Genomic DNA, 27,881 nt, shown 5'->3' with positions numbered 1-27,881 from the left:
CTTCCGGTCCCCCCCCTCCGGCCGGCCCCCCCCCCCCCGGCCTGGGCGTCCTGACCCGGAAGGGGTTTGGGGGCCACCTCGGGCTCGCGCTTCCTTTTCCGCTCCGGCCCAGCCCAGGCGGCGCCCGCTCCCTTCGCCATGAGCGTCCCGGCCTTCATCGACATCACCGAGGAGGACCAGGTGAGCGGCCCGGGGGGGGGGGGGGGGGCTGAGGGACGCCCTGCCGCCCGCTCCCTCAAGATGGCGGGGGGTTTCCCTCCTCACCGCCCCCCCCCCATCCGCGCCGCGCGCGGGCACCAGGCCGCCCCTCCCCCCCCCCCCACCGGAAGTGCCCCGCCAGGCCCGCGCCGATATTCAGAGGCCCGTGGCTATTTGATGAGCGCTTACTCTGTGCAGAGCGCTGTGTGAGGGGCGGCGTGGCTCAGGGGAAAGAGCCCGGGCTTGGGAGTCCGACGTCATGAGTTCGAATCCCGGCTCTGCCGCTCGTCAGCCGGGGGACTGGGGGCGAGTCCCTTGCCTTCTCTGGGCCTCGGTTCCCTCATCTGGAAAATGGGGATGAAGACTGGGAGCCCCACGGGGGACAACCTCATTCCCCTGTGTCTACCCCAGCGCTTAGAACGGTGCTCTGCACATAGTAAGCGCTTAACAAATACCAACATTATTATTCTCTGGGCCTCAGTTGTCTCATCTGTAAAATGGGGATTAACTGTGAGCCCCACGTTCCCATTCCCCTGTGTCTACCCCAGCGCTTAGAACAGTGCTCTGCACATAGCGCTTAGCAAATACCAACATTATTACCCTCTGAGCCTCAGTTACCTCATCTGTAAAATGGGGATTAACTGTGAGCCCCACGTGGGACAACCTGATTACCCTGTATCTACCCCAGCGCTTAGAACAGTGCTCGGCACATAGTAAGCGCTTTACAAATACCAACATTATTATAGACGCCGGGGTAGTAATAATGTTGGTATTCGCTCACCTGGAAAATGGGAATTAAGACTGTGAGCCCCATGTGGGACAACCTGATCACCTTGTATCTACAGAAGCAGCGTGGCTCAGTGGAAAGAGCCTGGGCTTTGGAGTCAGAGCTCATGAGTTCGAATCCCGGCTCTGCCTCCTGTCAGCTGTGTGACTGTGGGCAAGTCACTTAACTTCTCTGTGCCTCAGTTACCTCATCTGTAAAATGAGGATGAAGACTGTGAGCCCCACGTGGGACAACCTGATTCCCCTGTGTCTACCCCAGTGCTTAGAACAGTGCTCTGCACATAGTAAGCGCTTAACAAATACTAACATTATTATTATTATTACCCCAGTGCTTAGAACAGTGCTTGGCACATAATAGGCGTTTAACAAATGCCACCATTATTATTATTACAAGGTAACCAGGTGCTCACACTCTTAACCCCCGTTTTACAGATGAGGTCACTAAGGCCCAGAGAAATGAAGTGGCTTGTGCAGGTCACACACAGCAGACAAGCGGCGGAGGCGGGATTAGAACCCACGTCCTCCGACTCCCAAGCCCACGCTCTTCCCACTAGGCCAGGCTGCTTCTCCGGCCCCAGTTTAGAGGAATGTGGTCTGTTGACCGTACCGTTGCTGGGTTTTGGTGCCCGGCCTGTAGCTATTCCATCGTCTTCCTGTAAAAAAAATATTGGTAAATTTGTTGCATCCCAACGAGTGGGTGACACGCTTTTAAGTTGTGTGGTCGGATCCTGTTATAATTTGTACTTTGGAGACCTGGATCGTGTTTTTTGTTTCGGGTTTCCTTTTTTCCAGTCTGGTCCAAAGTCACAGGGCTTTCAGCACAGAGGAAGTCCTGCCCCACCTGCTTCTTTCAGGGAGTAACTTGGGCACTTTGGACGGAATTCTTAATTCTTTCGGACCATCATGGTGACATCTGGGAAGTTACTGTTTCAGTTTTTTCGAGAGTGTTCTAGTGGCCTTCCAAAGATGCCTTATTTAATCGCGGAAACTTTTAAATTTCCCCTCTCTGTTCTGAAGAAATGTGCACTGATGGTTAATAAATTAGTGGAAAGGAAACTGCTTTGAGTTAACACAGATTAGGACAAGTATCTAGAGTGGTGTTTCTGTGATGGATCATCATTCTGAGTTGCTGCTTGCAGTTCTCCGTGTTTGTATTCACCCTTACCTTCAGACGTCCCAATATATGAGTGAAGTAGGTAGTATGTAATTATAATAATTGTATTTGTTACACACGTACTAAGTGCCAGGCACTATAATAAGCACTGGGATGGATACACGCAAGTTAGGTTATGGGGTATAGGAATTGAGTAATTCAAGAAATTTTGTTCGCGGTGGGTTTTGTAAATATAAGCTCACCCAAGTCTTTTCTTCCTCCCCTTTGGCATCACTGGCTCGAGGGATAATGGAATAAAGGTAATTAATTAAAATTTGGCTGTTAGCTACATAGCTAAGAGGGAACGTCTTTGTATTTTTTGAGTCCGGTTTGGGCGTGATGTCTCCTTGGAGCATTTTGTTTTGCTTCCGGACTCCAGCTGGAGATTTTGTGACAGCTCCTTTAGTTTGGGAGAACATCAGAGTTACAAGAGCAGCCCACTAAGCTTGGACCTTCGAACAGAAAATGCCTGCCATCGAGTCCTCCTAGGATTGGGCAGAATCTGTTTAAGCTTCCTGCCTCCCCTCCCCCGTGCCCAAGGAATGATCTGCTTCTTGAAAAGCCTGTTTTGTTCTTGTTACGATTAGAGGCTGAAATTATATCCATCATGAACAGAAATTTACTAGCTTATAACTTATTTCATCTTGTATCAAGCCACCTCTGAAGTGCTTCAGGAAGACAGTTTTATAAACCAGGTATACAAGGTGCTGCCAAGGTTTAGGATGTGCCGTCACTGGTTTTTAAATACCTCCTTATTTGGCCTGCAGGTTGAACAGGACCCATCCACATTTACTAGGGAATCCCCTCTCCTCATTAGTCTCCTCTTTCTCATTAGACTATAATAGGCATGTGTTATTCATTGGCTGTTTATTAAGCACTTATTGGGTGCAGAGCACTGTATTAAGTGTTTGGGACAGATCCTCTCCTACTTAGACTGTGAGCCGAATGTGGGACAGGGACTGGGGCCAACATGATTAGTCTTGCCTGTACCCTAGCGCCTAGTACAGTGTAATACAATTATTATGATTATTACAATAGAGTAAGTATGAGCAGGCTACCTTTATAGATCTATGACTAATAATAATTATGGTGCTCGTCTCCACCTCTAGACTGTAAGTTCGTTGTGTGCAGGAAACATGCACAAACCTTTAGTACAATGCTCTGCACATAGGAAACGCTCAATAAATATGATTGATTAAGCACTTACTATGTGTCAAACCGTGGTCTTAAGCGCTGGGTTAACCAGGTTGGACACAGTCCGTGTCCCACATGAGGCTAACAGTGTAACTAGGAGGGAGAACGGGTACTGAGTCCTCATTTTACAGTTGGGAAAACTGAGACACAGAGAGTTGTGACTTGCCCAGGGTCACACAGCAGGCAGCTCGCAGAGCTGGAATTAGAACCCAGGTCCTCGGACTCCCAGGACTGTGCTCTTTCTACTAGGTCATGCTGCTTCCCAAGAAAGGAAAAAAAAGTAGCTGTATGAACAGTTGCTAATTTCCGCAACACCACTTTTAGCCGTGCACTCCCTTCTTGCACCTGCTGTGTTCTGCTTCCCCGCAAGTTAAAGGAAAAACAGAAGACCCCAGGGTCCCAAGTCTGGAGATCCGGGTCCGTGGAAAGGGGGACTTTGAGTCGAGAGTGGGAGTTGGGTTCTGGGAAGGGAGTGAGAAAGTAGGCGTGCAGCTAATCTCTTAGACTAGCTGGAGTTCTGACTACAGAATTACCAGTCTTCCGCATTGACAAATGCATTACTTACTGATCTTTCTAAGTCAGGGCCCCTGCTTTTCATAAGGCTGAAGTGTACAAAAAGTGCATTTAAAATTTATAGAGCAGCAATCCAGGCTTGTCCTTTCTAAGTCCTCTTATTTTGTGTAAAATGCTCACTCTTCAGAGAGCTCCCTTTCCCAAAAGTGCCTTGCCCTCTTTCCCTATGTTATCTCTTTATGACACTGGGTTGTCACCATATGGCTGCTCTTGATTCGCACTCAATTCATTGGAAAAGTAAAAAATGAGTGATTTTTTTGTAGTAAAATGGGCAAAAAACATGTTGCATATTGAATACAGAGATCCTGGGTTGTTGGGTGAGCATGGTAAAGGCCACCCCCTTTAAAACATGGATCTTCTATAAGCCCTTTAATGGGACTTGTGCAAGAGCTGTGGTAGTGTCCCAGATCCCTAAGGAGTCTGTGAAACAGCAGCACTTATCCTGTGAAAGACCCATGAGATAACCCAGTCTGGTCTACCAAATCATCCTTTGCTTGCCCTGTGTTACCCCTTGAATCCTACCAGGTAAGATCATTCTAAGAGGTAATTGTTATTTTTCATATTCAATTGATTGTATAGAAGCCCTACTTGAAAGGTGACATAATTGTACAAACGTTTTCTGAAAAAAAGCAACTTGGTTTTGAAAATTTGGGCTGATGATTTTCAAGTCATCAACCAGCAATCCATGCAGATTATGCTGGCATTCATAAACAATTCTTTGTCCTTTCAAAATGTCTTTTGTTTAATAGGCTGCAGAGCTCCGCGCTTACCTGAAATCTAAAGGAGCGGAGATCTCCGAAGAAAATTCGGAAGGTGGACTACACGTAGATTTAGCTCAAATTATCGAAGCTTGTGATGTGTGTCTAAAAGAGGATGATAAAGGTTGGTTTCTGATTTATTTTTTAGGAAGTTTTTATTTCCAGGAAACATGCAGGGGTATTCTTTGATCCAGTGAGCTCATATTTCTGAATAGGTTTTTTTTGATTGGTCATGAAAAAATGTAGTTTCAATGTCCAAGGAAGAACAAATATTCTTCTGACCTGCAGATTTTTCAAGGATTATTATCTCTCATATGGGCTTGCACATCCCTTTATCCTATCGTCTCAGCATCAGTTTGTTCATGATATTGGTAGAATGAAGCAGTTTTTGAGGCAGTGATAAAACCACACGGATGAGAGCCGCAGATACCTGGGCCTGGTTTCTGATATCAGGCAAAGAGAACAGCTCTTTGCTATAGAAACCATTGTAGAACGGTTTCTTAAAGAGGTTGCAGAAAAGCAAAGTGCTTGTCTTCTCAGTGTTGCTTCAAATTCTTGGAGGTTTTATTTTTATCGCTCCCATACCTCACTATTCGGTACCAATTTTCAGTCCGTCTTATGGTGGTGTTGTCGTTCTCTACATTTGCTGATGAATTACTTCTGTGGATTGTCTAGAAATCGGCCATACCAATAATTTTAGGGCCCCAGAGGTGAGTTTCCTACTTGATGTGGGCATGAATTTTAAGTGCCATATCTTCAGTGATCTTGTCTTCAAATCCTTTTTTTTAATGGTATTTGCTATGCACTTACTATGAGACAAGCACTGTTCTAAGCATTGGGGTAGGTAATAATAAAAATGTTGGTATTTGTTAAGCGCTTACTATGTGCAGAGCACTGTTCTAAGCACTGGGGTAGATACAGGGGAATGAGGTTGTCCCACATGAGGCTCACAGTTAATCCCCATTTTACAGATGAGGGAACTGAGGCACAGAGAAGTTAAGTGACTTGCCCACAGTCACACAGCTGGCAAGTGGCAGAGCTGGGATTCGAACTCATGACCTCTGACTCCCAAGCCCAGGCTCTTCCTACTAAGCCACGCTGCTTCTCCAAGGTAGTGAGGTCAGACAGTCCCTGTCGCACATGGGACTGACACTCTAAGTATTGAATCCCCATTTTACAGTTGAGGAAACTGAAGCAAGAGAAGTTAGGTGACTTGCTCAGGGTTACACAGCTGGCAAGTGGCAGAGGTGGGATTAGAACCCAGATCCCCTGATTTCAGGGCCCGTGCTCTTTCCAGGAGGCCATGCTGCTTCTCTATTTTAAACTGGATTAAATTCATGAGAATGCCAGCTAATTTCTCAATTCCCTACTGACCCCAAAGGAGCCAACTTGGATCATTTGACAGTTTGGGGGCCTGCTTTTACAAACCTTCAGGATATTAAAAGTACATACATTCTTTTATGTTGTATCGAGCAATAGTTCGTATTTGAATATTTGAATGCAATATATGAATGTGTTTGCTTATGTAGATGTTGAGAGTGTGATGAACAGCGTAGTCTCTCTACTTTTGATCCTGGAGCCCGACAAGCAAGAGGCTTTGATTGAAAGCCTGTGTGAAAAGCTGGTTAAATTTCGGGAAGGAGAACGCCCATCTCTCAGGCTGCAGTTGTGAGTAAATAGCACTAGTAGACTGGAGTTGATGGGGGTATGTTTTCCTGCCTGTTGTGGTGGTTCTTTTATGGGAGTTCTATAAAATTGCTTTGGCTATTTTGTGTGCATGTTTTTGCCCGACATTGGGCTTATGGGAAGCTTATGTACATATCTGTAACATATATATATATATATATATAAATATCTGTCTCCCCCCTCTAGACTGTAAGCTCATCGTGGGCAGGGAGTGTGTCTGTTATGTTGTACTCTGCCAGGTGCATAGTACAGTGCTCTGCACACAGTAAGTGCTCAATAAATACGATTGAGTCCACCTTAATTAGAACAATTCCTGGTCTTAAATAATGTTATTCTGTAGGCTGAGTAATCTATTCCATGGAATGGACAAGAATACCCCTGTACGTTACACCGTCTACTGCAGCCTTATTAAAGTGGCAGCATCTTGTGGCGCCATCCAGTACATTCCAACTGAACTGGATCAGGTGAGTCATTTTATACAGTTCCGTCTCTCTGAAATAGTGCTGCCAGGATTACTGGTATTATTTTCTTTTGTAAGGCGTTACTCATTTTTTGGAAGCTCAAACTTGGTCCTTTTTCCCCCGCCTCCTCTTTAGGTTAGAAAATGGATTTCTGACTGGAATCTCAGCACAGAAAAGAAACATACTCTTCTGAGGCTGCTTTACGAAGCCCTTGTGGACTGCAAGAAGAGGTATTAAGTGTTACATTTAAACTTTTTGGGGAACAAAGGTGTGGGTGTGAGGTGCTTTGGAGAATATTATTTAAGAAGGGTGTACATACTTTTGCACCACTGAGTTCTCTGCGATTGCCATAAATCTGTTTCTTTACATTTTCATCTACCAAGTTAAACTTCATCTGCTCAGATATGTACCTTAAGAGCTTCTTCGTTTAGTTCTAATTTAAACAATTCCATCTAGAAAGATGACTTGAAAGTTAGAGGTTGAATTTTTTGCACTCTTTAAACTTTAAAAAAAAAAAAGTGGAATCATTACTTTTGTTCCAAAATGGTATAAATGTTAATCCTCAAGCTTTGTAGAATTACGCTGTGATGTGCTGTGGTGTCTCTGTGCATGGTGGTGCTGTCTCTGTTGCTTAATGGCAGCATGGGTTTATCAATCAAAGTTAGCACAATCGAAGTTTCTTAGATAAACAGAATCTTTGAAACAAAGCTTTGCAGTAGACTATGCCAAATGATTACCTGTTGCACTTTCCTGAAAGATTATTTCAGGACTCTAAAAGTAATTTTGGTCCCAGTAGATACATCATGCCAAAGGGATTCAGAATCTTCAGGACTTCTGACAATAGTGTACTTACTATGAATAGCCTTAGAACTTCTTAACGTAGCACAGGCTTTCAGATTTTCATTTAGGAAGCATGTTTCTCCATCTAGAGTGGGGGGGAAAATGGAAAATGTGGAGCATGCTGTAGACCTAATTCTCTAAGGGTTTGGGGTCACTAAAACCAAGCAGCAGCAAAAAGAGACATTTCTCTCTCCGTGAGTTTTAAGAAATCTTCCACCATTCAGAATATGACTTTAGTTTCCTTTCTTTGTGAGATTGTATCATTGTATCAATGTGTGTATATATATAGATCTATTTACATGGACAGAAATGTTTGTGTGCACACATTTGTGGTTGAGTTACAAATTAAAGCTGTTTGAAGATAATTTTTAATTTCAAAGAGAAGTGTTCTTGGAACATAGTTCACTGTAAAAGTTACAAAAAATGACAGTTCTTCGGAGCAGTTTCTCTAAGTAACTCCAGCCATTTCCATGCATTCATGACCTGGTTCCTTGAAGAAGGAACTCAGCAATGACAATAATGGTTAAAAATAAACCTATATAGTCCTCCGTTGATTATCAAAGGCAGCATTTTTCAGTCGGAATATGATACCTCCACTATTCAGAACAAAATGGGCTTCATCGACTGCTCTTCTGAGTTACCATTTAAAAAATGAGAGCTGTGTTTTCACACTCTAAAGTAGGAAGAATCTTGGGTCTTAGAACATACAGTGGCAATAAACACTTCAAGCGGTGCCTAGGTAGAACAAGGAAAGCACAGAAATCCAAGAGCTGTCTTTTCAATGAATTGCTGCTCTCCATGTTTCTTTTTTGTTTCATCTGCTGATTTTGCTTATTTCGTGCAAGGGATCTGATGGGAAATATCATGGAAAGATTGATTCCCTCTTGACTAGATGGATGCCACTGGCGGGGGTTGCTTAGGAGTGGTTATCGGCAAAAGTTCTAAATGAAAGAAAAGGAACATGGGCCTGAGAATCGGGAGACCTAAATTCTATTCTCAGCTCCGTCCCCTCCTCTGGTGACCTTGGGCAAGTCACTTCTGTGTCTTGGTTCCCTCATCTGTAAAATACAATGCCTGTTCTCCCTCCTCTTCCACTATGAGCCCCATATGGGGTAGGTACTTTTAATGTCATTATCTTGTATCTTGCCCCAGCACTTAGTACAGTGCTTGGTGCCCAAGTAAGCACTTAAATATAATTATTAGGTGACTAATTGGCTTTTTCCAGGGAAGAGAAATAAAGTGCCCATCATTATGCTGTTCCTCTCTAATGGGCTTAAAGTTGGCTATATTACCTTTTGAAGCTTACTATACCCCATTGATTGAGCTTTAGAGAAAGGAATAGGTGAATGTCTTGTCACCATTTGATTTTGTTCTCTGACTTAATCCCCCTTGAGCTCATTTTCAGAGAGGGCTTTTGTGGAACTGGGGAATTGAAAAATCTGAGCAACAAAGCCATTTGTAAGGAAACAAGGAACATTATTGGATTTATAGAGCTTTCAGGTTCCTTGGTGCCATGCAGTAACCAGAAGTGAAGTCGGTGTTTGTCTTGATCTGACATAAAAAATACTGTCCTAGAGATGGCTGGCATCTAGCATACTGTTTACTAGGTCAACATTGGTCTTTTAATTGACATTGGACCTTCTGTCTATAAATTTAAAGATTGTCTGGCAAACTTTGCTTAGCTATTTTAAAAGAGATACCATTTAACTTTTTTTTGAAAACTACTTATTTTGCCCTGATTGAATCCAGCTGTGCTCACGCAAAGTGTTCTAGTAAATAACATGAAGCTGTTCCCAGCAAAGATCCAAAAGCTTTCTGTAACTGGCTGAAGTTTCATCAGTTTAAGAGAATGAAACGAAGGGTGAAGATAAACATTTTGCAAAGGCCAAATTGAATGACTACGTTTAACTAATTTGCCCTCTTCACTGTAGCTAAATTGATCATCCACATCATCTTAAGGATAATATCATTTGAACTATATCTCTTAAAATGGTGTTATTTAAATATTTGGGTAGTTGTAATTGTTTTTCAGAGTTTCTAAAGCAGATTTTCTATCTCCTCAGTGACACAGCTTCAAAGGTAATGGTGGAATTGCTAGGAAGCTACACCGAGGACAATGCATCTCAGGCGAGAGTCGATGCCCATAGGTAACGTAGAACTGTTGGATTATCTTTTCGAAGTATTCCAAATTCCTTGTAAAACAATCTGAAATAGGATTCAGACCCCAAACTATAAGCAGTGATGAACCGTATAGTTGTTTAAAGTCACTTCATTCTTTGAAGCTGTAGATTCTACAAGTCTTTTCTAGAAAGCAATGGGCCATGATCACAAGAACCAGAGGATTGTCTTTTCATTTTAAGTGCTCAGCTCTCAGTTTGTTTTTGTTTTTTTTTTCAGGATTATGTCTATGTGACTTTGGCTGGTTAGAGTACAGGGCAGGCCCAAACCCAAAAATATATTTCCCTGGACATATTAGGGCTTGCTGTTGAAGCAATTTTCCCTAACAAATTAAATTTACTGGCTTGACTTAACTCATGACTATGTTGTGGTGTTTGCATGGCTAAAACATTTGATTCCCGAGTTTGTGTGCTAAGGGCTAGAAAAGATATTCAGACTAATGGATGTTAATAAAAAATTTAATGAGTGAAAATGGGGATCTCAAAAGAAAATCATTTCTAGACTTCATCAATAAGTGCATGTGCTTTCTTTATTAGGTGTATTGTTCGAGCATTGAAAGATCCAAATGCCTTCCTCTTTGACCATCTTCTTGCCTTAAAACCAGTCAAATTTTTGGAAGGAGAACTTATTCATGATGTAAGTACCTTGTAGTGATGTCATTTATGGAGCACCTCCTACGTGAAGTGCACTCTGCTAAGCGCTTGGGAGATATGTATTATGACTGTGCATAAATATGTTTACGGCCTTAAGTAAATAGTTTCAAGAGAGAGCTGAAGGGTTAGTGATATTGAAGATACAGTGGTTTGGTCAGAAAAGAAATGTTGGAGGTGGTGGAGTTTTAGAAGGACATTGAAAGTAGGAAGGGCTAAAGCCTGGCAGGCATAATTAGGAGGCAGGAGCCATATTTGGGTGTCAGAGCCAGCAAGGAATCAGAGGCGGGCGAGGCCAGAGTGTTGTGAAGCCCACAGGTGGCCTTTGGAGAAGTGACAGGTACAGGTAGGGGAGTAGAGGCTGAGGGAACCGATAAGTAAAATGGAGGAGCTGGTGAAGAGCCTTGAAGCCAGTAAGGAGTCTTTGATACAGAGTAAGATGGGCAACCGTTGGAAGGTTTTGAGGAGAGGAGAGGCAGGGGCTGACTACCACTTCAGAGGGATGATTTGGGCAGCAGCATGGAATGCAGACTGAAGAGGGGAGAGGTTGGAGACAGGAAGAGCAGCAAGGAGGCTGATACAATAGGCTGTGATATAGCAGGGTGGTGGTGATATAGGGGGAGAGGATGGGGAAGACCTGCAAATGTTTTTGAAAAAAAGCTCTGGTTTTATCAGGAAATTGGGTGTAAACAGAATGACAGGAGTTGAGGATGATGCCAGTTTTGTAGGTTTCAAGCCCAGGGCAGGTGACTGTATTGACAGTGGAAATGGAGAAGTTAAGGGAAAGATCTGAAAGAATGTTGAGGTCGGTTTTAGATCTGTTGAGTTTGAGATGTCAGCAGGTCAACTACGTGGAGCTGATTTAGAAGCAACAGGAGCTGTGGGGTGTGAGGAAGAGGTAAGGGCAGGAAAGAGATTCGTGAGCCATCTGTATAGAGGTGGTAGCTGATGCCGTGTGAGAGGAGTTCCCCAGCGGAATTGGTTTAGGGGAAGGAAGAGCAAGGGAGCCAGCACAGGGCCTGACAGAGAGGTGGAAGGGGTGCCAGCCAGGAACCGGAGCTATCAGAAAGGCAGGGGAACAGAAGGGTACCAAGTCAGCCAAATCAAGATCAGCTACAGTTCTCGGGAAGAGGGAATAGTGCAAGTGTTGAAGGCAGACAGGAGATCAAGGAGGATTAGGAAGAGTAGATCCCATTGGATTAGGTATGAGAGGGTCATCGGTGCCCGAAGGAAGCAGTCTCGGTGGAGCGAAGGGGCCGAAAACCTGATCGTAGTGGGTCGAGAAGAGACTTGGTAGAGCGGAATTGAAGGCCAAGGGTACATCCAGCCGTTTCAAGGAGTTTGGACCAGAAGGGAAAGAGGGAGTTGAGACAATAGCTGGAAGGGACAGAGCGATCCAGAAAAGGCTTTTTCAGTCTGAGAGACTTGAGTGTATTTGAAGGGGGGTGAGGAAGGAACCATCTACGAGAGAGGTTGAGGATAGAGTAAGGGAGGTGAGGAGGACAGGAGGAATTGTTTTTAAAAGATGAGGCGTAGAGGTAGATGGGGTGGAATTGCGAGAGCATGAGGGAGATCTACTGAGAGGTGGCTGGAAAGGATGGGAAAGAAGACGAGGTGAGAGAGAAGTTGTGGACCATTTAGTCTTTTTAGAAACAGCACCCTGCTTTGTTTTTTGTCAGTGACAATAGAAATATTAGAAGTGGAGAGTAGGAGAGAAGCCCTGTGCAAAATAGATTGTGAATTATACAACTTCATTGAGGTTGCCCAATATCAAATTCCATAGCATTTAAAGGTTTGAAGTACTCTTTATCTTATTACTGATATTAATGTAGTAAACGTGAATGTTTTGAAATGAATCTCAAGGGACTAACCTACTCATGGTGTCTTTCTTCCTTCCCCCCCTCCTGCTTTCTTTAGCTTTTAACCATTTTCGTGAGTGCAAAATTGGCCTCCTATGTCAAGTTTTACCAAAATAACAAAGACTTCATTGATTCCCTGGGTAAGTCAAGTTTTGAGGGGTGGGGAGGGGTATGGATGTGTCTGGGTAACATTGATTTTTGGACTCTCTAGCCCCTAGGCCACCCAAGTCAGGGTATTAGTGGGAAATGCTTCAGCCATGCCAGTGAGGGCCACCACGGAGCTGGAGAAACTCCTGTCTTCCTTCTTGCATCCTCCACCCCTCCCCTCCTGCCAAAACCAGCCTTTGGTCAGGAGATAGATGTGGGGGGTGGTGAAATCAAGAAATCAGTGGTATTTTTTGAGCCACCTACTGCGTTCAAAGATTTAGATGGTCAGGAGAGAATTGGAAGAGAAATGGAGGTGATTGTCTACAACTCATTCAAGGAATTTGGATAAGAATGGAAAATGGAGTGTTAGAGCTTGCAGTAGGATCCAGAAAAGTCTTTTGTGGTGGCTTTTTTTGTTTTTTTCAGTATAGTGCTCAGTACAGTGGTTTACACACAGTAAGCGCTCAGTAAATACAATTGAGTGATTGAAAGTATAAGGGTGACATGAATTTGTGTGAAGGCAGAGGGGACGACCGGGCAAAAAGTGCTGATAGACGGTTTGTCTTGGGCTCTGCTAATGTTGCCATCTCCTGTTTGGTATTGGGGGGATACGCTGGAATGCTCAGTCATGAGTGAGCTCACCGTGGCAAGAAAGGAACAACTCGGATCAGACAGGTGGGCCCACGGACAAATCTCTGGCAGCTTCAGATCTGAGCGAGGGAAGCCCGGTCGTTGGGATCTTCCCAGATGCTACCTTGAGCAAGCAGTCTTCGTATTATTTCTAAATTAAAAACAAAGCACTGGGGAGAGACCTTTTTGTGTTGAGACTTGTAAACTTACTGCCCAACTGGGTGAAAATGTGCCTGAAGAGAAGGGTGAAGTACAATAAGATAAACCGGATGCAAGTGTGGTTTCACATGTAATGCTTGCAGGTGCATTAGACCCAGAAAACCACATTCTGTCCCTGTTAATTTGTTTCATCGCATGAAGCTATGTGATGGAATGTTAATGTCAGCAACCTCTTTATTTACGCACTCAGGAAAAAAGGAGTAGTAATTAACACTCTGACACTCCCCCATTGATGTGGTAATTGACTGTTTTCAAAGGAGCACTGGTTCATAAGCTATTGCATGCATTAAAAATTACGTTTTCTATATTGCAGCTTTTAGGACAAGGGTCAGTGACAGTGCTGAAATTGCTCAATGATTGCAGTTTTTTATTACTACATTAAGGTTTAGACATATTAGTAATGAATAAATGTTTCCATAAAATTAGATTTTTAAAAAATCTTTGAAATTGAAATATGACTGCTGTGACTTCACCTGCAAAAAGAGCATTCTAGTTTTGAGAAATGAAGCACAGATTACTGTCGCTTTTAACTCCCGCGTCATGGACATATAAAATTGTATTCTGAACTAATCCTTTAAAAAAGATTCCAGCTTTAATCACAACTTTGTAGTTGTGAATTGCTTAGAGAAAATATAAGACCTTCATAAATGCATTTTTTATCGTAGAAACAAGAATGTTTAGATCAGTTCTAAGGTCTAAGAACACCTGCTGTAATTTGCATGTTTTAATTTCCTTTGTTGTTCTTTTGTACTGCAGAGCTACAGAGGACCTTCTAGTTCTTTAGCAGACTTAAAGAAAGGAGTGTGTGGTTTAGGCCCTTTAATCAAGAAAATGATTAACAATTATATTAGCTTTAATATAAAATATCTTCCAAGAGAGACCCTCTTAAACTGACAGTCCCAATTTTTGTGGTGCTAGAAATGAACAAGTATGGATCTGTGAGGCTCATGGTGTTTTCACAATAACAATATTGTATCTATGAAAATAAGGCCCTTGAAAATATTTTTTGAATATTGTTTTAAACGAGTTTATGAAGAATGTTACAATTATCCCATCTATTGGGTTCTTTGTAAGGAACTGAAGGATATGGTTTCAGATCTGCAACGATTTTAAAATGTATCTTGCTGGAAAGGGGAAATGTTTTTTCGAGACTCCTACAGGTGGCATCACTTTGTTCCAATTTGTTTAATTAATGCTGACAATTTGGGCCAGTAGCAGCATTATCTTGTGTCAACTGAATCGCCCTAACATGGCCACATTTAATCTGGTATTGTTCAGTTGTTACCTTTTTGCTTCAGAAAGTTAATCAGTATCTCATCTGCATTTGTTAATTAGGGTTAATGTGCACTAATTGATTTTTCGATGCTTGTAGTTTTCCATTAAGCCCAGTTAGCCATAGTTGCTGGTGTACTCATTCGTTTTGAGTATGATGGTCCTGTTGTGTGTGACTCTGTGCCAGATAGGGACTGCATCATAATGTACTGCTAATTAACACACATTATGCCTTGTATTAATGTGCTCTCTGGTCTTATCTTAGTGTATCAGTGTTATAAATTCCATACTTAAAATTTTTACTAAGTGAATATACAACTACCTCGAGGCCTATGGACCTCATTAATTAAAAAAAAATAGAACAAAATCCTAATAATGTAAATTTTGGGCTCAAACAAGCAAAATATGATTTACTGACAGTACCAGTAAGTTAGCGGAGACAGAGGGTTAACATTCTACATTACTTTGTCTTGCATCATAAGCCGCCTTTTGGCAAATAAGGACACATTTGTGTGAATTCATGTAGAGCTACCTGAGTAAATTTCTAATTAGACTAAAGGAAAAGCTGTACTTTGAAATTGTTTCATTCAAGGTTGCCTACCTTCCTTTGCATATTGACAAGTTAAAATAATAAGAATAATAATAATGAATCCAATTATCCCAGAACTTGTGTACTCCCTGCTAATAAGTTAAACAGGTTAGTGGAGCATTAACTCCTTAAGCTCCCTGCTGGCCTCTAGTAGTCTGGAAGAATGTCTTCCATTCTGAATGTTTAATGTTGGGAATTCTCTGACTGAATTAAATCAGTCCAGTGTGTATGTGAACCTGTACTGCCCACTAAAAATACAGAAAGTGTACATTTTTTCTCCATTTGCTTACTTGCTATTAGTTAAACTCAGTTTGAAATGCACCTTAATGGAATAGAAATTGTGTATGAGGCGAAATTGCAAATATTTCTTTGAGGTGCAGTACAGTTATTATAATGGCATGGAACATAAACTGTCCTGAATGTTGTCTTGACTTTGCCCATCAGTTTCATTTGTGGAAGTTGGCAGGTTTAGCCCTGTCAGTGTTGAAGTGTATTCAAGTAGTAAGTAAAGCTGCTTGACCATATGAAATGAATAGATAAATACTGAGTCCCTGAAGTGGAGTGAATACTTAAAGCTTTAAATACTTTGTTACACAGGCCTGTCACATGACCAGAATATGGCAAAAATGAGACTACTCACTTTTATGGGAATGGCAGTTGAAAATAAGGAAATTTCGTTTGATACAATGCAGCAGGAACTTCAAATTGGAACTGATGATGTTGAAGCATTTGTCATTGATGGTAAGGCATTAGCTATTGAATTAGCTCCCCTTCAAAAACAGCATTTGAAGGCTGGCCAAGGAAAGGAGACTTGGGACCTAGTTGTGATTAACAAACAAAACTAAAGTCTCTTGAATTAAGCATACCCCTTGTTGCATAATATTTTGTAAACCTGTTTTGTGGAAATTCTAAATGAAATAGAGAAATAAAAATGTAGGATTCCGGTTCAAAATGGTTTCATTCTGATGACTGAATTTAGAAGCCACTGATCCTTTAAAAAAGTAATGAATCATTGGCTTTTATTTGTCATCTAGTTTTCTGTGCCACTATTAAAATAGGATGTGTTTGTGGAGATAAGGTTCATAAACCATCCAGATTATAGCTTTTAATCCATTGACACCATATGTCGTATACAAGACCATCTCTTGGTTATCTCGTTTTACTTTTTGTAAACGTCAGGTGCAGAAAAATTGGAAAAGACACTAGCAGCTGTATAGGCTAATGCCGGTTTTAACAGGGGTGCTGGTTTGGTTTAATATCTCGATCGTGCCTTCAGAATATTCCTTATGACAAATAACATTTTTTTTCAGCTGTAAGAACAAAGATGGTATACAGCAAAATTGATCAGACTCAGAGAAAAGTAGTTGTCAGGTAAGACATTTAATCCCTGGCCCTTTTGTAGTACAATTTAGAATGTTCTAATTATTTCACATAATATATGTTTGATATTTTAACTGGAAGCAAGGTATTAGTCTTACCAGTTCCTTGAGTTAAATAGTTGCTATTTATCATAATTTTATTAAGGCTCAGACCAAATGTGATTAGCTTATTTAATGAAAGAGTCCTATTTTCCAGCACATTTCATTTAATGGCCTTGCATTGGCACGAATACTAATGACTTTGGGGCTGCTTTTTTTAAGTTGTACAGGGCAGTACGAGCTTGGAACCAATATGGTGAAGGCCATATAAACTTAAATGAATGCAACTGTACTTACTTTGGAAAATAAAACCTTATGTTCACCCATGTCCTTAGGAAAGTGGAGCATTAAAACTAGTGTTCTTAGAAGAATTTTACAGAGCCAGATATTTGGCTAATTCATTTTTTGTTTATCTTTTAGTCATAGCACACATCGGACATTTGGAAAGCAGCAGTGGCAACAACTTTATGATACACTCAACGCTTGGAAGCAAAACTTAAACCAAGTTAAAAACAGCCTCTTGAGTCTTTCTGATACATGAGTTTTCACGCATTGTTGTGTTCTCTTCAGGAGGGAAACCTAAATCATAGTAAAACATTCTTTAACTAAGTTTTGCTGGTCTTGAGCTTTTATTTGTCAAATTTCAAGTTGCATCAGAATCAAAACTGAAGAACAAAAAACAAAAATAGAAAAAAACCTCAGGGGGAAAAAATTTAATCATACACATTTTGATGTTGACAATATGGCAATTGTGGATATGCAGTGGATTTTTCTTATAGACTCTAATTTTTGAAGAAACCTCAAGGTGTTAGGTGAGCAGAAAAGATTTATAGAGTCCAAAAGGAATAGAAACTTATTTCTCAATCCTAAGAAGTGAATTTTTGAAGAAAAGGGCTCCTGGCAATAGGCTACCTAACTTTTGTATTGGAAAAAAAAAGATGCCTTAATTCAAAACTACTCTACAAAACAATGAAAACAAGGATCAGGGCAACTTTGAAAATATGCTATAGTTACAGAGTGTCCAAACTGCAGCAGTTTTTCAGTAAATTTCTCAAAATGAAAGATATATTGAGATATTTAGCATTCTGCTTAATCTTCAACTGCTTTTTCCAGCATTTCTTCAGATTTTCTTTTTCTAGGTTGATAGGGATTTTCTGAAATTGGAAGCCTTTGAGTTTCATTTGTACGATCATTTGAGTCATTCTCCTCTTTTCCATTTTCTTCCTCACCCAGAGAACTGAGGGCCAAAGTGACAGTCTCTGTCCTTAAGGTCAGTTGAGAGAGGCTGTGCAATTTTGATGATTTTTTGTCAGCCTAGTAACGAGAAATCTAGTTAATTAATGAAATCCCTCCAATAATATATGTCGACCTGGTCAAGCAGACTTGAAAAACTTAAAAAGCATTTTCATGACACATGGTAATTCTTTGTAATTCAAAACCTGATATTTTTGAGCACTACCCCACATTTGAGTGCTAAGATGACCTGAGCTGATATTTAAAAAAGGAAGAGTTTAAATTAAAATACTATACTGATAGCAATCTGAGTTGTCATCCACTCCCTTTCCCACAAGACATGTCTGTTCAACTTTATCAAAGCGAAAGAAAAAAAAAATCAAAGGGCGAATGTTAACAGAAGTAAACCAAAGCATAGAAACCACCTTTTCCTTCAGATTTCCTGTTTTTGCAGTGCCATTGTTAACAAATAGGAAAGAGTAGTAGTTGGCATTTTTCCAAGTCACTATATGGGCTTGTTCTCTGATCTGGCATTTAAAGAACAATAATTAAGTGCCAAGCATTAGGACAGATAAAACACGATCCAAACACAGTTCCTGTCCCGTCAATGGTATTTATTTCGTGCTTCCTGAATGAAGCATTTGGAAAGTAGAACAGAAGCAAGACAAGACCACTGCCTTCCGGGGTCTTACAATATAAATAATTATGGTATTTGTTACTAACTGTACTAAGTGCTGAGGTAGATATACGCCAGTTGGGTTGGACACTGTCCCTGTCTTGGGTGCGGCTCACAGTCTCAATCCCCATATTACAGATGAGGTAACTGAGGCCCAGAGAAATAAAGTGGCTTGCCCAAGGTGGTGTGATCTGGGATTAGAACCCATAGCCTACAATCTAATGGGGTGGGTTAGTATAAATAAAGGAAAGAGGAGGAAGAACAAGGATTTAACAAGAGGTAGGGAGAGCAGGTATCCCATTTTATAAATGAGGAAACAGGCACAGAACATAGCAGGGATTAGAGTCTGAATCCTCTGACTCAGTCTCCTGCTCAAAGTGTCACCATTGATGATCTCATATATGGTCAATAATTTTGGTTCAGGAATCAAGCCCCCAGGAATAACTTGGAGGATTAAGATAGAAACAGCATGGCCTAGCAGATACAACACGGGCCTGGGAGTCAGAAAGACCTGGGTTCTAATCCTGTCTCTGCCACTTGTCTGCTCTGTGATCTTATCTCTGCCTTAGTTTCCTCATCTATAAAATGGGAAAAGACTGTGAGCCCCTTGTGGGCCGGGGACTGTGTCCAACCTGACAAACTTGTAGCTACCCCAATGCTTAGTACAGAGCCTGCCACATAGTAAGGGCTTAACAAACCCTAAAAAAATTGTCCCTATGGAAAATTTGGTTTTGATTCATTGTAAGTTTTCAGGAGCATGCCGTATAGTAAGTATAAGTGGTGCCTAAACTCAGTGCGGGTGTGTGGGGGACTGGAGGGGAAGGCAAGAGGGAGGCTGTTAAACATCTTATGCCTTAGAAAAATTCAATGACTTGGAGAGACTTAAAACTGGTTAATATCTAAAAATTTTAGGAGTTATTCCCAGCAAGTAAGCTATTGCTTGTTTCTGCTTTGTACTGCATTTTGCAAGTAACTAATGATGTTTAGTTGAATACCTTCAAGAAGCCCCAATCTGGAAAATATCCTGATGAAGAAAGACTTTCTAGATGGAATCAGGAATCTATGAAAGACGACTGAAGCTAGCCTTTACACAACAGTTATGAATACCACACTTAAAATCATCCTTGAGCTGGCATTCTAGGTTCTCTCAATTGTGGAGTCAGGACTAATTAGTCCCAAATGACTCAGAGAATCAATATCCTGAGAAAAATCCTCATCAAGGAACACATCCGATGAAGCACTAATTTGGAAATTCTTAAAATGGCAAATTAAAGGTGACTGACCATATAATATAGACTGTAAGCTCCCAGTGGGCAGGGAATGTGACTACCAACTCTGTTGCACTGTATTCTCCCAAGTGCTTAATACAATAAGCACTCAGTAAGCACCATTGATTGATTCCATACCGACGTAGCATCAAGATGCTAGGCAACTGGTATCAAAGCCTCAATCAACAATTAGCAGGTTTCCAAGGACCTCTGGCTATCCTGCACTTTCCGCTGTCCAAGTCATCTCCGGGGTGATGGGCACCGAGGAAGTAAAGCACCTCTATTGTTTAGGGGGCTCCATGTGGTGTTGCCAACCCAAAAATAAAAAGGAAGTTCAGGGTACCCATGCAGGTGGCATGGGCAGCACCTCTCCCCTGAAGCTCCTTCAGCACCATTTTAGTTTTATTTTGGGGCTCTTGGTATCGTTTATTTCTCTCAGGCTGCTCTTAAGCTTTGTCATCAACTCACGCACGTGCAGTCATTCTCACCACTTCTCCCATTGCCGTTACCCAAGGAGAAAATGCTGGCAAAACAGAGAGGGCTGGGGACTTGCCAGGATGGCTACCTGAGGCCTATTTTTTTTACCTCATGAGTGAGCTAGAATGGAGGCTTCCTTAGTATAGTAGATGACTGTTCCCCTAAAACCCAAAATGTATCAGCACCTCTACTAAAATGAATCCTTAAAATCATTTTTATCTCAGTGGTATTTATTGAGCACTTGGTGTACAGAGCACACTATTAGCACCTAGGAGAGTATGATACATGAGTTGGTAGATTTCCTTGCCCACAAGCTTATTTTATCTCATTGTGATGAAGCTTCACTTGGGACAGTTAACCTAGTAGAAAGAGCACAGGCCTGGGAGTTGGAGGGTTGTAATCCCAGCTCCACCACTTATCTGCTGTGTGACCTTGGGCAATTCAATCAGTGTATCTGTGTCTCAGTCACCTCATCTGTAAAATGAGGATTAAGACTGTGAGCCCTCTGTGGGACAGGGATTGGGTCCAAGCTGATTATCTTGTATCTACCCTAGTCTTTAGTACAGCGCCTGGCACATAGTAAGTGCTTACAAATATCATTTTTAAAAAGGCAATGAAAGTATTGACATATGACATATTGAGGTATTGACATATGGTTGCATAGAAGGGAAGCTACCATGTTGCTGCTCTAGCTCCTGGGCAGTTTAAAGCAGCAGTGAAAAGGAGGGAAAGGGCTATAAACATTCAAACTGCTAAAAAGCTGTGATTTCAGCCCAATGTCACCAAATTTCCAGATTGCCAGAAAGGGTGGTGGAGGCTTAAACCATAAAATGAAATTCAATCAAGTGCAGATTTGCAATGGGGGAAGGAGGGAGTAAAGCATTAATCCTCCAGCATTACATTCAAATTAAGGGAAGCTAAGCGCAGCTTAGAGAAAGAGAATGTGCCTGGGAGTCAGAAGGACCTGGGTTCTACTCCCAGCTCTGCCACATGTCTGCTGTGTGACCTTGGGCACGTCCCTTAACTTCTCTGGGCCTCAGTTACCTCATCTGTAAAATGGGGATAAGAGCGTGAGCTTCATGTGGCACTGTGTCCAACCTGATTAACTCATTTACCACAGCACTTAAAACAGTACTTGGCACATAGTAAGAACTTATCAAATGCCATTATTATTGTTATTAATAATATCAATAAACAGTGTAGGGTTTGCACTATCCATGGATCTGGATATGTAAAGCCCTGGGGAGCAGTATATTGGGGTGGGCCTGGAGGTAGAACAATAACCTATAATTCTGTCAACATTACCCTCCACCTAGAGTGATTTCCTTGTACCACTTTTCAATGGTGCTCAGTCCAACGAGAATCCAAGGGAGGGACAGAAGGTTTACTCAAGTAAAGTTGGTGAGGCACATTGTTTGCTCCATCCTGGAGGTGAAGTAGTAATAATACTATTTATTAAGCACTACAGAGCACGGGGGGAATCAGACAGGGTCCTGTGAAAGGGGGGGCAAGCAACCAAATAAACCTGTTACAATTCTACTTCTGGGAGAAATCTCTTGTAAAGTCAACCTGTCACATACCTAGAATTTTATGGTCTTTTCTTTTAGAATATGATCAGACCGAACAATTCTCTCAAGGTTTTGCAAGTTAAGAAATTTTAAAGTAAGAGCTCGATAAATACCACTGATTGAGTGATAAAGTTTCTAGATCTAACCAAGTGATCTGTCAGCTCTGCTTAGTTACTTCTCACTTGACAAATGGACTCAAGGGAGCCATAGAACCTCTCTTCAAATACTTTGTTGTATGGAATGATATATGTTTAGTCTTCTCCTACTCAATAGAACATTATCGGACTATCTTACGATCCTCAGTTGTAGCCTAAAATTGAATTTACAGTAGAATAATCTTAAAATGCCTATAATTCAGATTTGTCCAAATTAATTTTTAACCAAGTCTTATTCATTACAAGTTTTTAGAAATGTTATCCACGATTATTAAAATATGCTATTTTTGTATTTGAGGCAACTGTTTTTATAGAGGTACACAACACACCACCTAACTCTCCTTCCAAAAACAGGCTGGATAACATCTGTTTGATTTATATACTGTGACTTTTTCCTGCTGTTTTCTATCAACCATAATTGTGAAAAATGGTGCCATGTTGCCCTCTTGATATTATTTTGGAGATCGGTTAGGTCTTAAAGCATCCAGATGCGTACAGTTCTACACATATCTGTGGAATTAGCTCACTGAGGTCTGCTCTGCCATATTTTTAATTGACTTACATGTTCTGTGGGAAAAGAAGAATCATAAAAAGTCTTTGCAATTGCATTCCACTCCTCACTGGGATTTCTCTTGGGGCCTCGATGGATACTTGAGGTATTCAAAGTGTCAGCAACCCTGTTGATGCTGGTAGAATCTGATTGACAAAAAGGAAATGGTAACAACTGCATTTTATTCTCTAGGCACTCGTTTTAGTGACTGAAACTTCTGGTTTATCTCTAATCAAAAGGATCACAAGGTTTTGGTAGTTTTCTTTTAACTGACTAAAATTTCTAGGTTTTACGTGTATACTTTCATTTTTCTACACTTTGATCTTAAACATTTAATTTGGGAATAACAAGAATGATTTATCCAAAATATGCTTTAATTTATTATCTTATATGTTCTACATACAGATCAAGGAGAAGAAATGGAAAAAATCTCTGCTCCAAAAAAAAGTTATCTTGGTCCCTTTATATGGCCAAGCAGCAATCACTACGTAAACAAACACACCCATATTTTTTTTAAAAGGGAGCCAGTTCTGGCAAACAATTTTGAATTGTGAATACTTTGGTTCCGCTCTGCCTCTTCTTTAAGGCAGATGTACATAATTTTGTTTTTTGCTAAGTTTTTTTCTTCAAAAAGTATTTTCCCCTGCTTTTCTATTTCTCCCTTCAAGACCTATATACACGCCACCCTTTTCAGTTTAAGAACTATAAGAATTTATCTTGGAATCAACTGTCCCTTATTGGCTAGCTGAGCAATATTATTAATGCCAAAATTCCCCCAGGGGCCTAAAAAGAATTTGTTCGTCCCTGAACAAGGGAGTATTAGATTGTTCCAAAGAAAATGAACAGGTATTTGAATACACGATGTAACATAGCTGCAGGATCTTACAGCTCATCATGATAAGTTAATATTCAAACCCACTTTCTATGTCTTAAGAAGGAAGGTGGCCCATCAAAAATAGATTCTTGTAGCATTCAAGTAGTAGCTGTCATTCCAAGACAGGAATGAGTGAATATTATACTAATCGTATGAAATAGGGTATTTTTGTCAAACAGATGACAAATATGCATTTGACATTTAGGCAAATTGAAAACCAATGAATGTACTAGATGTTTGTGCCTAACAATTTGAAATGGCTGCAAGAGTATTTTGCTTTGGGACTGACTTCTAAATTGTGTGGACCAGATAAGTTCACAGTTTTCCTTCTTTTTGCATTTCTATTGTTGACTAATAGGGCATTTAAATAGATTTAATTAAAGTTACCAGTTCCACCACCACCCTCTGGGCACTGGAATCAGTAACAGTGACACCAGCAGTTGCAAGATCATAACTTGCAACTGGGAGCTTGCTACAGTGCCACTCAAGCACCATTAGGTCCAAATTTCATTATTTGGAGAATTCTAGTGAAAAAGAACCTTAAGAGGTCAACTGATCTGTTGTCCTGCCTTCAGGCAGGTCAGCTACTAAATTCCTGAAAGTAAATTAAACTTCTATTTGAAAGCATCAGAAAATACCACAGTATACTAGCATTAAGAATTGTAAAAAGGACTGCTCCTGTAAATATGTATAAGCCCTTGTAGGTGGGGAATGTGCTTTTTATTCTGTACTTTCCAAGCACTACATAGAATGCACTGCACTAACTGGGGACTCAAGTACTGCTACTCAGGAAATGTTTGTTTTTACAAATCATAGGTCTGAAAACTGATCTCTAGAAACATCTCATTCATCCCTCTAGCCCCATAAATGAATACAAAAAAATCATTCTAGTCCATGTTTCTCCTTCCCACTGGACTTTGTGTATGGAATAATTGTCTGAAAATAGTCACCATCAAATTATGATATTTAGACTGTTCCACCAGGTCTGGGAAATAAAGAGATCAAATCTCCTTTCTCTAATGCCTAGTAAGCATCCATATATAAGCCTAGCATACACTTTAAAAATAATTTGAGATTTCCAATTTATGGGGTTTTTTTTCATTTTATATCTGTTAAGCGCTATGTACCAAGCACTGTTCTAAGCACTAGGGTAGATCGAAGCTAATCAGGTTGGACACAGTCCAGTCACATTACAGATGAGGTAACTGAAGTACAGAGAAGTTAAGTGACTTGCCTAAGGTCACACAGCGGCCAATGACAGAGCTGGGATTAGAACACAGGTCCTTCTGACTCCCAGACCCGTACTCTCTCCACTAGGCCATGCTGCTTCTCAATTTGTCCCAGTTCTTAATCTACAACCCCTCTCCTCAACCCCTGCAGGAACAACTCAATTTTTTTTTTTTGGACAAAATTTCAGATATTATTCGTGATTTAACAACACTGTTTTTAGGTTTTGTGCCAGGAATGGGGAATTAATTTATGTGCAGGTTCATTAACTCCCTCTTTTCTTTTTTACCTCAATGTCCAGATAAAACTACCAAAAAATTTCAGTTTACCATAAGGAAAAAATAATTTTTACATTCAATTCTAATGCAGAACTGATTAGAGCAGCTGATTTTCCTATTAGTAATAAATTAAAAGGAGTTCTTAATCCTTAAAAAAATAATCATTCAACATCAAATTATCATTTCCCTTACCTAGTCTGCTTTCCTTTATGACAGCATTGTTCCCTAGACTTCCACAGTACGACAATGAAAGAATCCTTTTACTTTCTGATAGACATCTTGGCCTCTCTGTCAGTAAGAAAGCCAAGGTGGAAGGTGAAGTGGTCTCTGTTTGACTTTTGTCTTGATTTACTTTTGACCAAGGACTGGTGTCTAAAAAATTTAAGTATACTGGAGTTTTCTCAGTTTTTTTATCTGAAGTTGAAAGATCAAAGGCTGACCTTCCACTTCTATTTACTACATCTCCAGATGGTTTTATGGGAAATGAATTGGATTCTTCCAGCTGACCTTCAACATATTTGCTTTTTGGAACTGTGTTACTTAATGACTCTATTTTCTCTCTTGTATTCAACAATGAATTCAGTCTTGCATTAAATTCACTAACTTGAGAATTCTCATTCCTCGTGGAAGAATTATGCTCGGCTTCTTGTACCTGATCATCATTTATCTGATTCTCTTTACTGGAAAAGGGTAAGTCTTCAGTTGTTTTCTTTTCAGTATTGTGCTTGCAAATTGATATTCCCATATTTTCGGACTGTGAAGTCTGGCTATTTTCGGTGTTTACTTCAAGAGGGCAGGTTTTCATATTCTTATCACTTTCTACTTGTTTAGTGAAAGTCTGCTCAGGTTGTCTGATTTGGATTTCACTGAAATTTTTCTGTTCACAAGATTCTCCAGGGTTAGCTGTAGACTTCACTGACACAGCCATTATATTAGAGTTTTCCTTTGACCTATCAACATAGTCTCCTAGTGTATTACTGAAAGAAGTTGGTGGGATTGAGCTACTAAGATCAACTTCACCCATGGTATCACTGCATTCTTCTTGAACTTTTGAGGAAGTTTGCTTAAATGGAAGAACATCATATTCTCTTACTTTTAACAACTCGAACTGTTCTGTTTTGCATTGTTCACCATCTAACCCAGATTCACTGGGGCTGACTTTCTGTGATGTAACATGATTATTTTTTAGGGAAATTTTCAATGCAGCTTCAACTTGGTTGGTATCTGAAATATCCTTGTTTACAGAGCTTTCTTCATTATTGACAACCAGTCTAGATTCCTTGTTGACCGTTTCACTCTGAAAGACATCTTTATCACACTGTGCGGTACTTGCCTCACAATCTGGATTAAAAAGGACTTGGTTTATAGCATTGCCATATACATGTTTATCAGCTCCCAGAACTCCATCTACATTGCAGAGAACTAATTCTTCTGTTCTGTCTGGAGACATCTTTCCAGGTTCCATTGGATTTTTTGCCGGTGAAGATAGACTATGCAGTGCTATCAGTTCTGTACATTCAGGGTCTCTTTCTTTCATTTGTGTTGTTTCTGCCTTTAGGAAGTCAATAGGTTGTGCTTGCAAATTTGGCCCTTTCACTAAATCTCTGCAGGAGACTTGACTGGGAGAAGATTCATTTTGAATTTCTTCTTGAGGTTGAGCAATATCAATTTCCTCCTCTTCTATTTGAAAATCTGGCAAGATAAAAATATACTCAAATGATTATGTTGTTCTATAAAAGTCTGACTCATCCCTTTTCCCTACCTAAACCTGAACAAAAATTCCTCCACTGGATTGTAAGATCCTTTATGTCAGGTACCAAGGGCATCAGTTCCTCTGGGATGAGAGAGGCCAATGCATCCACTGGATTCAAAATTTAGTTCACCTTCCCAATTTTTGAGTTACTCCAGAGACGAGGAAGTTATTGAGGACAAATCTGGGGCCTTCTTATCCCCTTCTCTCCTCTAAGTCCAGCCCCAAGGTCCCATAGAGACCTTTGGACCAATCCAGGAACTCAGTATAAGGGATTTTGTCTTTCATTTGTGGCACACTGTCTTTTACTTCGCATCAAAGGCACTCAATAAGTATGGTTGCTTCTGATAATGATGAAGGGGGAGAATCCATGAGGAAAGCAGTAATCACGTTTCACCAGAAAACCCAATCTCCTAGTACCATTTTCCCACCTACACTATCTGTTCATAACCTTCACTATCTGCCCCTTCACCCATATCCCTTTTCCTGAATCAATCAGTGTTATATATTGAGCACTTACCTTGAAGACCACTTTACTAATCACTTGGGAGAGTACAATATAACAGAATTGGTAGGCACGATCCCTGCCCATAAGAAGTTTACAGTCTAGACGGGGGCACTGGCGATAAATTATGGATAAGTACATAAGTACCTCCTCAAGTTCCCTCCCACTATTCCTTGGTGACTTTAACCTAGTGCTCCCAAAATAGCTCTCCACCACCCCACTCCCCTTCTATCACACCCATTTTGGGGTTTTTTGTTTGTTTTTTTTCTAAGCCAGGGGCTCATGCAACCCCTGCTTAAGCCATGCATCACCACTGTTACTATCAGGAGGAGGGCAGGATAAGGTTACCGGGTTCCAGCTAGAACCCAAATGGCCAGATGCCTGAGTCCTTGGCCCCGAAGCAGGGACTTGTTTCATTTGACCTAGCCACATATTCTCTTCTGTCAGCTCCACCATTCCCTGCATCCTGCCATTCCTTTCACCTGTAAACTCATTAAATAATAATAATAACTGTGGTATTTGTTAACCAGTGTGGCTTAGTGGCAAGAGCATGGGCTTGGGAGTCAGAGAACGTGGGTTCTAATCCCACCTCCTCCACTTGTCAGTGTGACCTTCGACAAGCCACTTCACTTCTCTAGGTCTCAGTTACCTCACCTGTAAAATGGGGATTAAGACTAAATGGGTAGGCACATGGGACAACCTGCCTACC

The 27,881-nt window shown here is 40.9% G+C and overlaps 2 protein-coding genes across 2 annotated transcripts in view; one reads left to right on the top strand and one right to left on the bottom strand.

Moving 5' to 3' along the window:
* Positions 1-73: 73 nt before the first annotated feature.
* On the top strand, positions 74-17,220 carry EIF3M (eukaryotic translation initiation factor 3 subunit M). The gene is made up of 11 exons (XM_029060009.1): positions 74-180; positions 4,654-4,786; positions 6,192-6,330; positions 6,689-6,812; positions 6,945-7,039; positions 9,713-9,796; positions 10,364-10,463; positions 12,395-12,476; positions 15,791-15,934; positions 16,504-16,564; positions 17,032-17,220. Exons 1-11 carry the CDS (start codon positions 139-141, stop codon positions 17,150-17,152), a joined length of 1,125 nt encoding a protein of 374 aa, XP_028915842.1. The 5' UTR covers positions 74-138; the 3' UTR covers positions 17,153-17,220.
* An 89-nt stretch (positions 17,221-17,309) lies between these two features.
* Positions 17,310-27,881, bottom strand: part of CCDC73 (coiled-coil domain containing 73) — an 89,206-nt gene continuing 78,634 nt past the window's right edge. The window contains exons 17-19 of the mRNA XM_029059844.2: positions 25,110-26,609; positions 22,551-22,684; positions 17,310-17,925 (exon numbers count right to left, since the gene is read on the bottom strand). Coding sequence (XP_028915677.1) covers positions 17,701-17,925; positions 22,551-22,684; positions 25,110-26,609 — 1,859 coding nt within the window. The 3' untranslated portion in view covers positions 17,310-17,700. The remainder of the gene's footprint in view (positions 17,926-22,550; positions 22,685-25,109; positions 26,610-27,881) is intronic.

The sequence above is a fragment of the Ornithorhynchus anatinus genome, chromosome 3 (assembly GCF_004115215.2).
Source record: "Ornithorhynchus anatinus isolate Pmale09 chromosome 3, mOrnAna1.pri.v4, whole genome shotgun sequence".
NCBI classification, from domain to species: Eukaryota; Metazoa; Chordata; class Mammalia; order Monotremata; family Ornithorhynchidae; genus Ornithorhynchus; species Ornithorhynchus anatinus.
Note: the sequence above shows the minus strand (reverse complement) of the source record. Positions and strands in the feature narration are given on the sequence as shown.

Coding starts and splice junctions, on each gene's coding strand:
- EIF3M (XM_029060009.1), top strand. CDS start 139: ATGAGCGTCCCGGCCTTCATCGACATCACCGAGGAGGACCAG. Junction 15,935..16,503: donor TGAAGCATTTGTCATTGATG/GTAAGGCATTAG, acceptor ATTTTTTTTCAG/CTGTAAGAACAAAGATGGTA. Junction 16,565..17,031: donor CAGAGAAAAGTAGTTGTCAG/GTAAGACATTTA, acceptor TTTATCTTTTAG/TCATAGCACACATCGGACAT.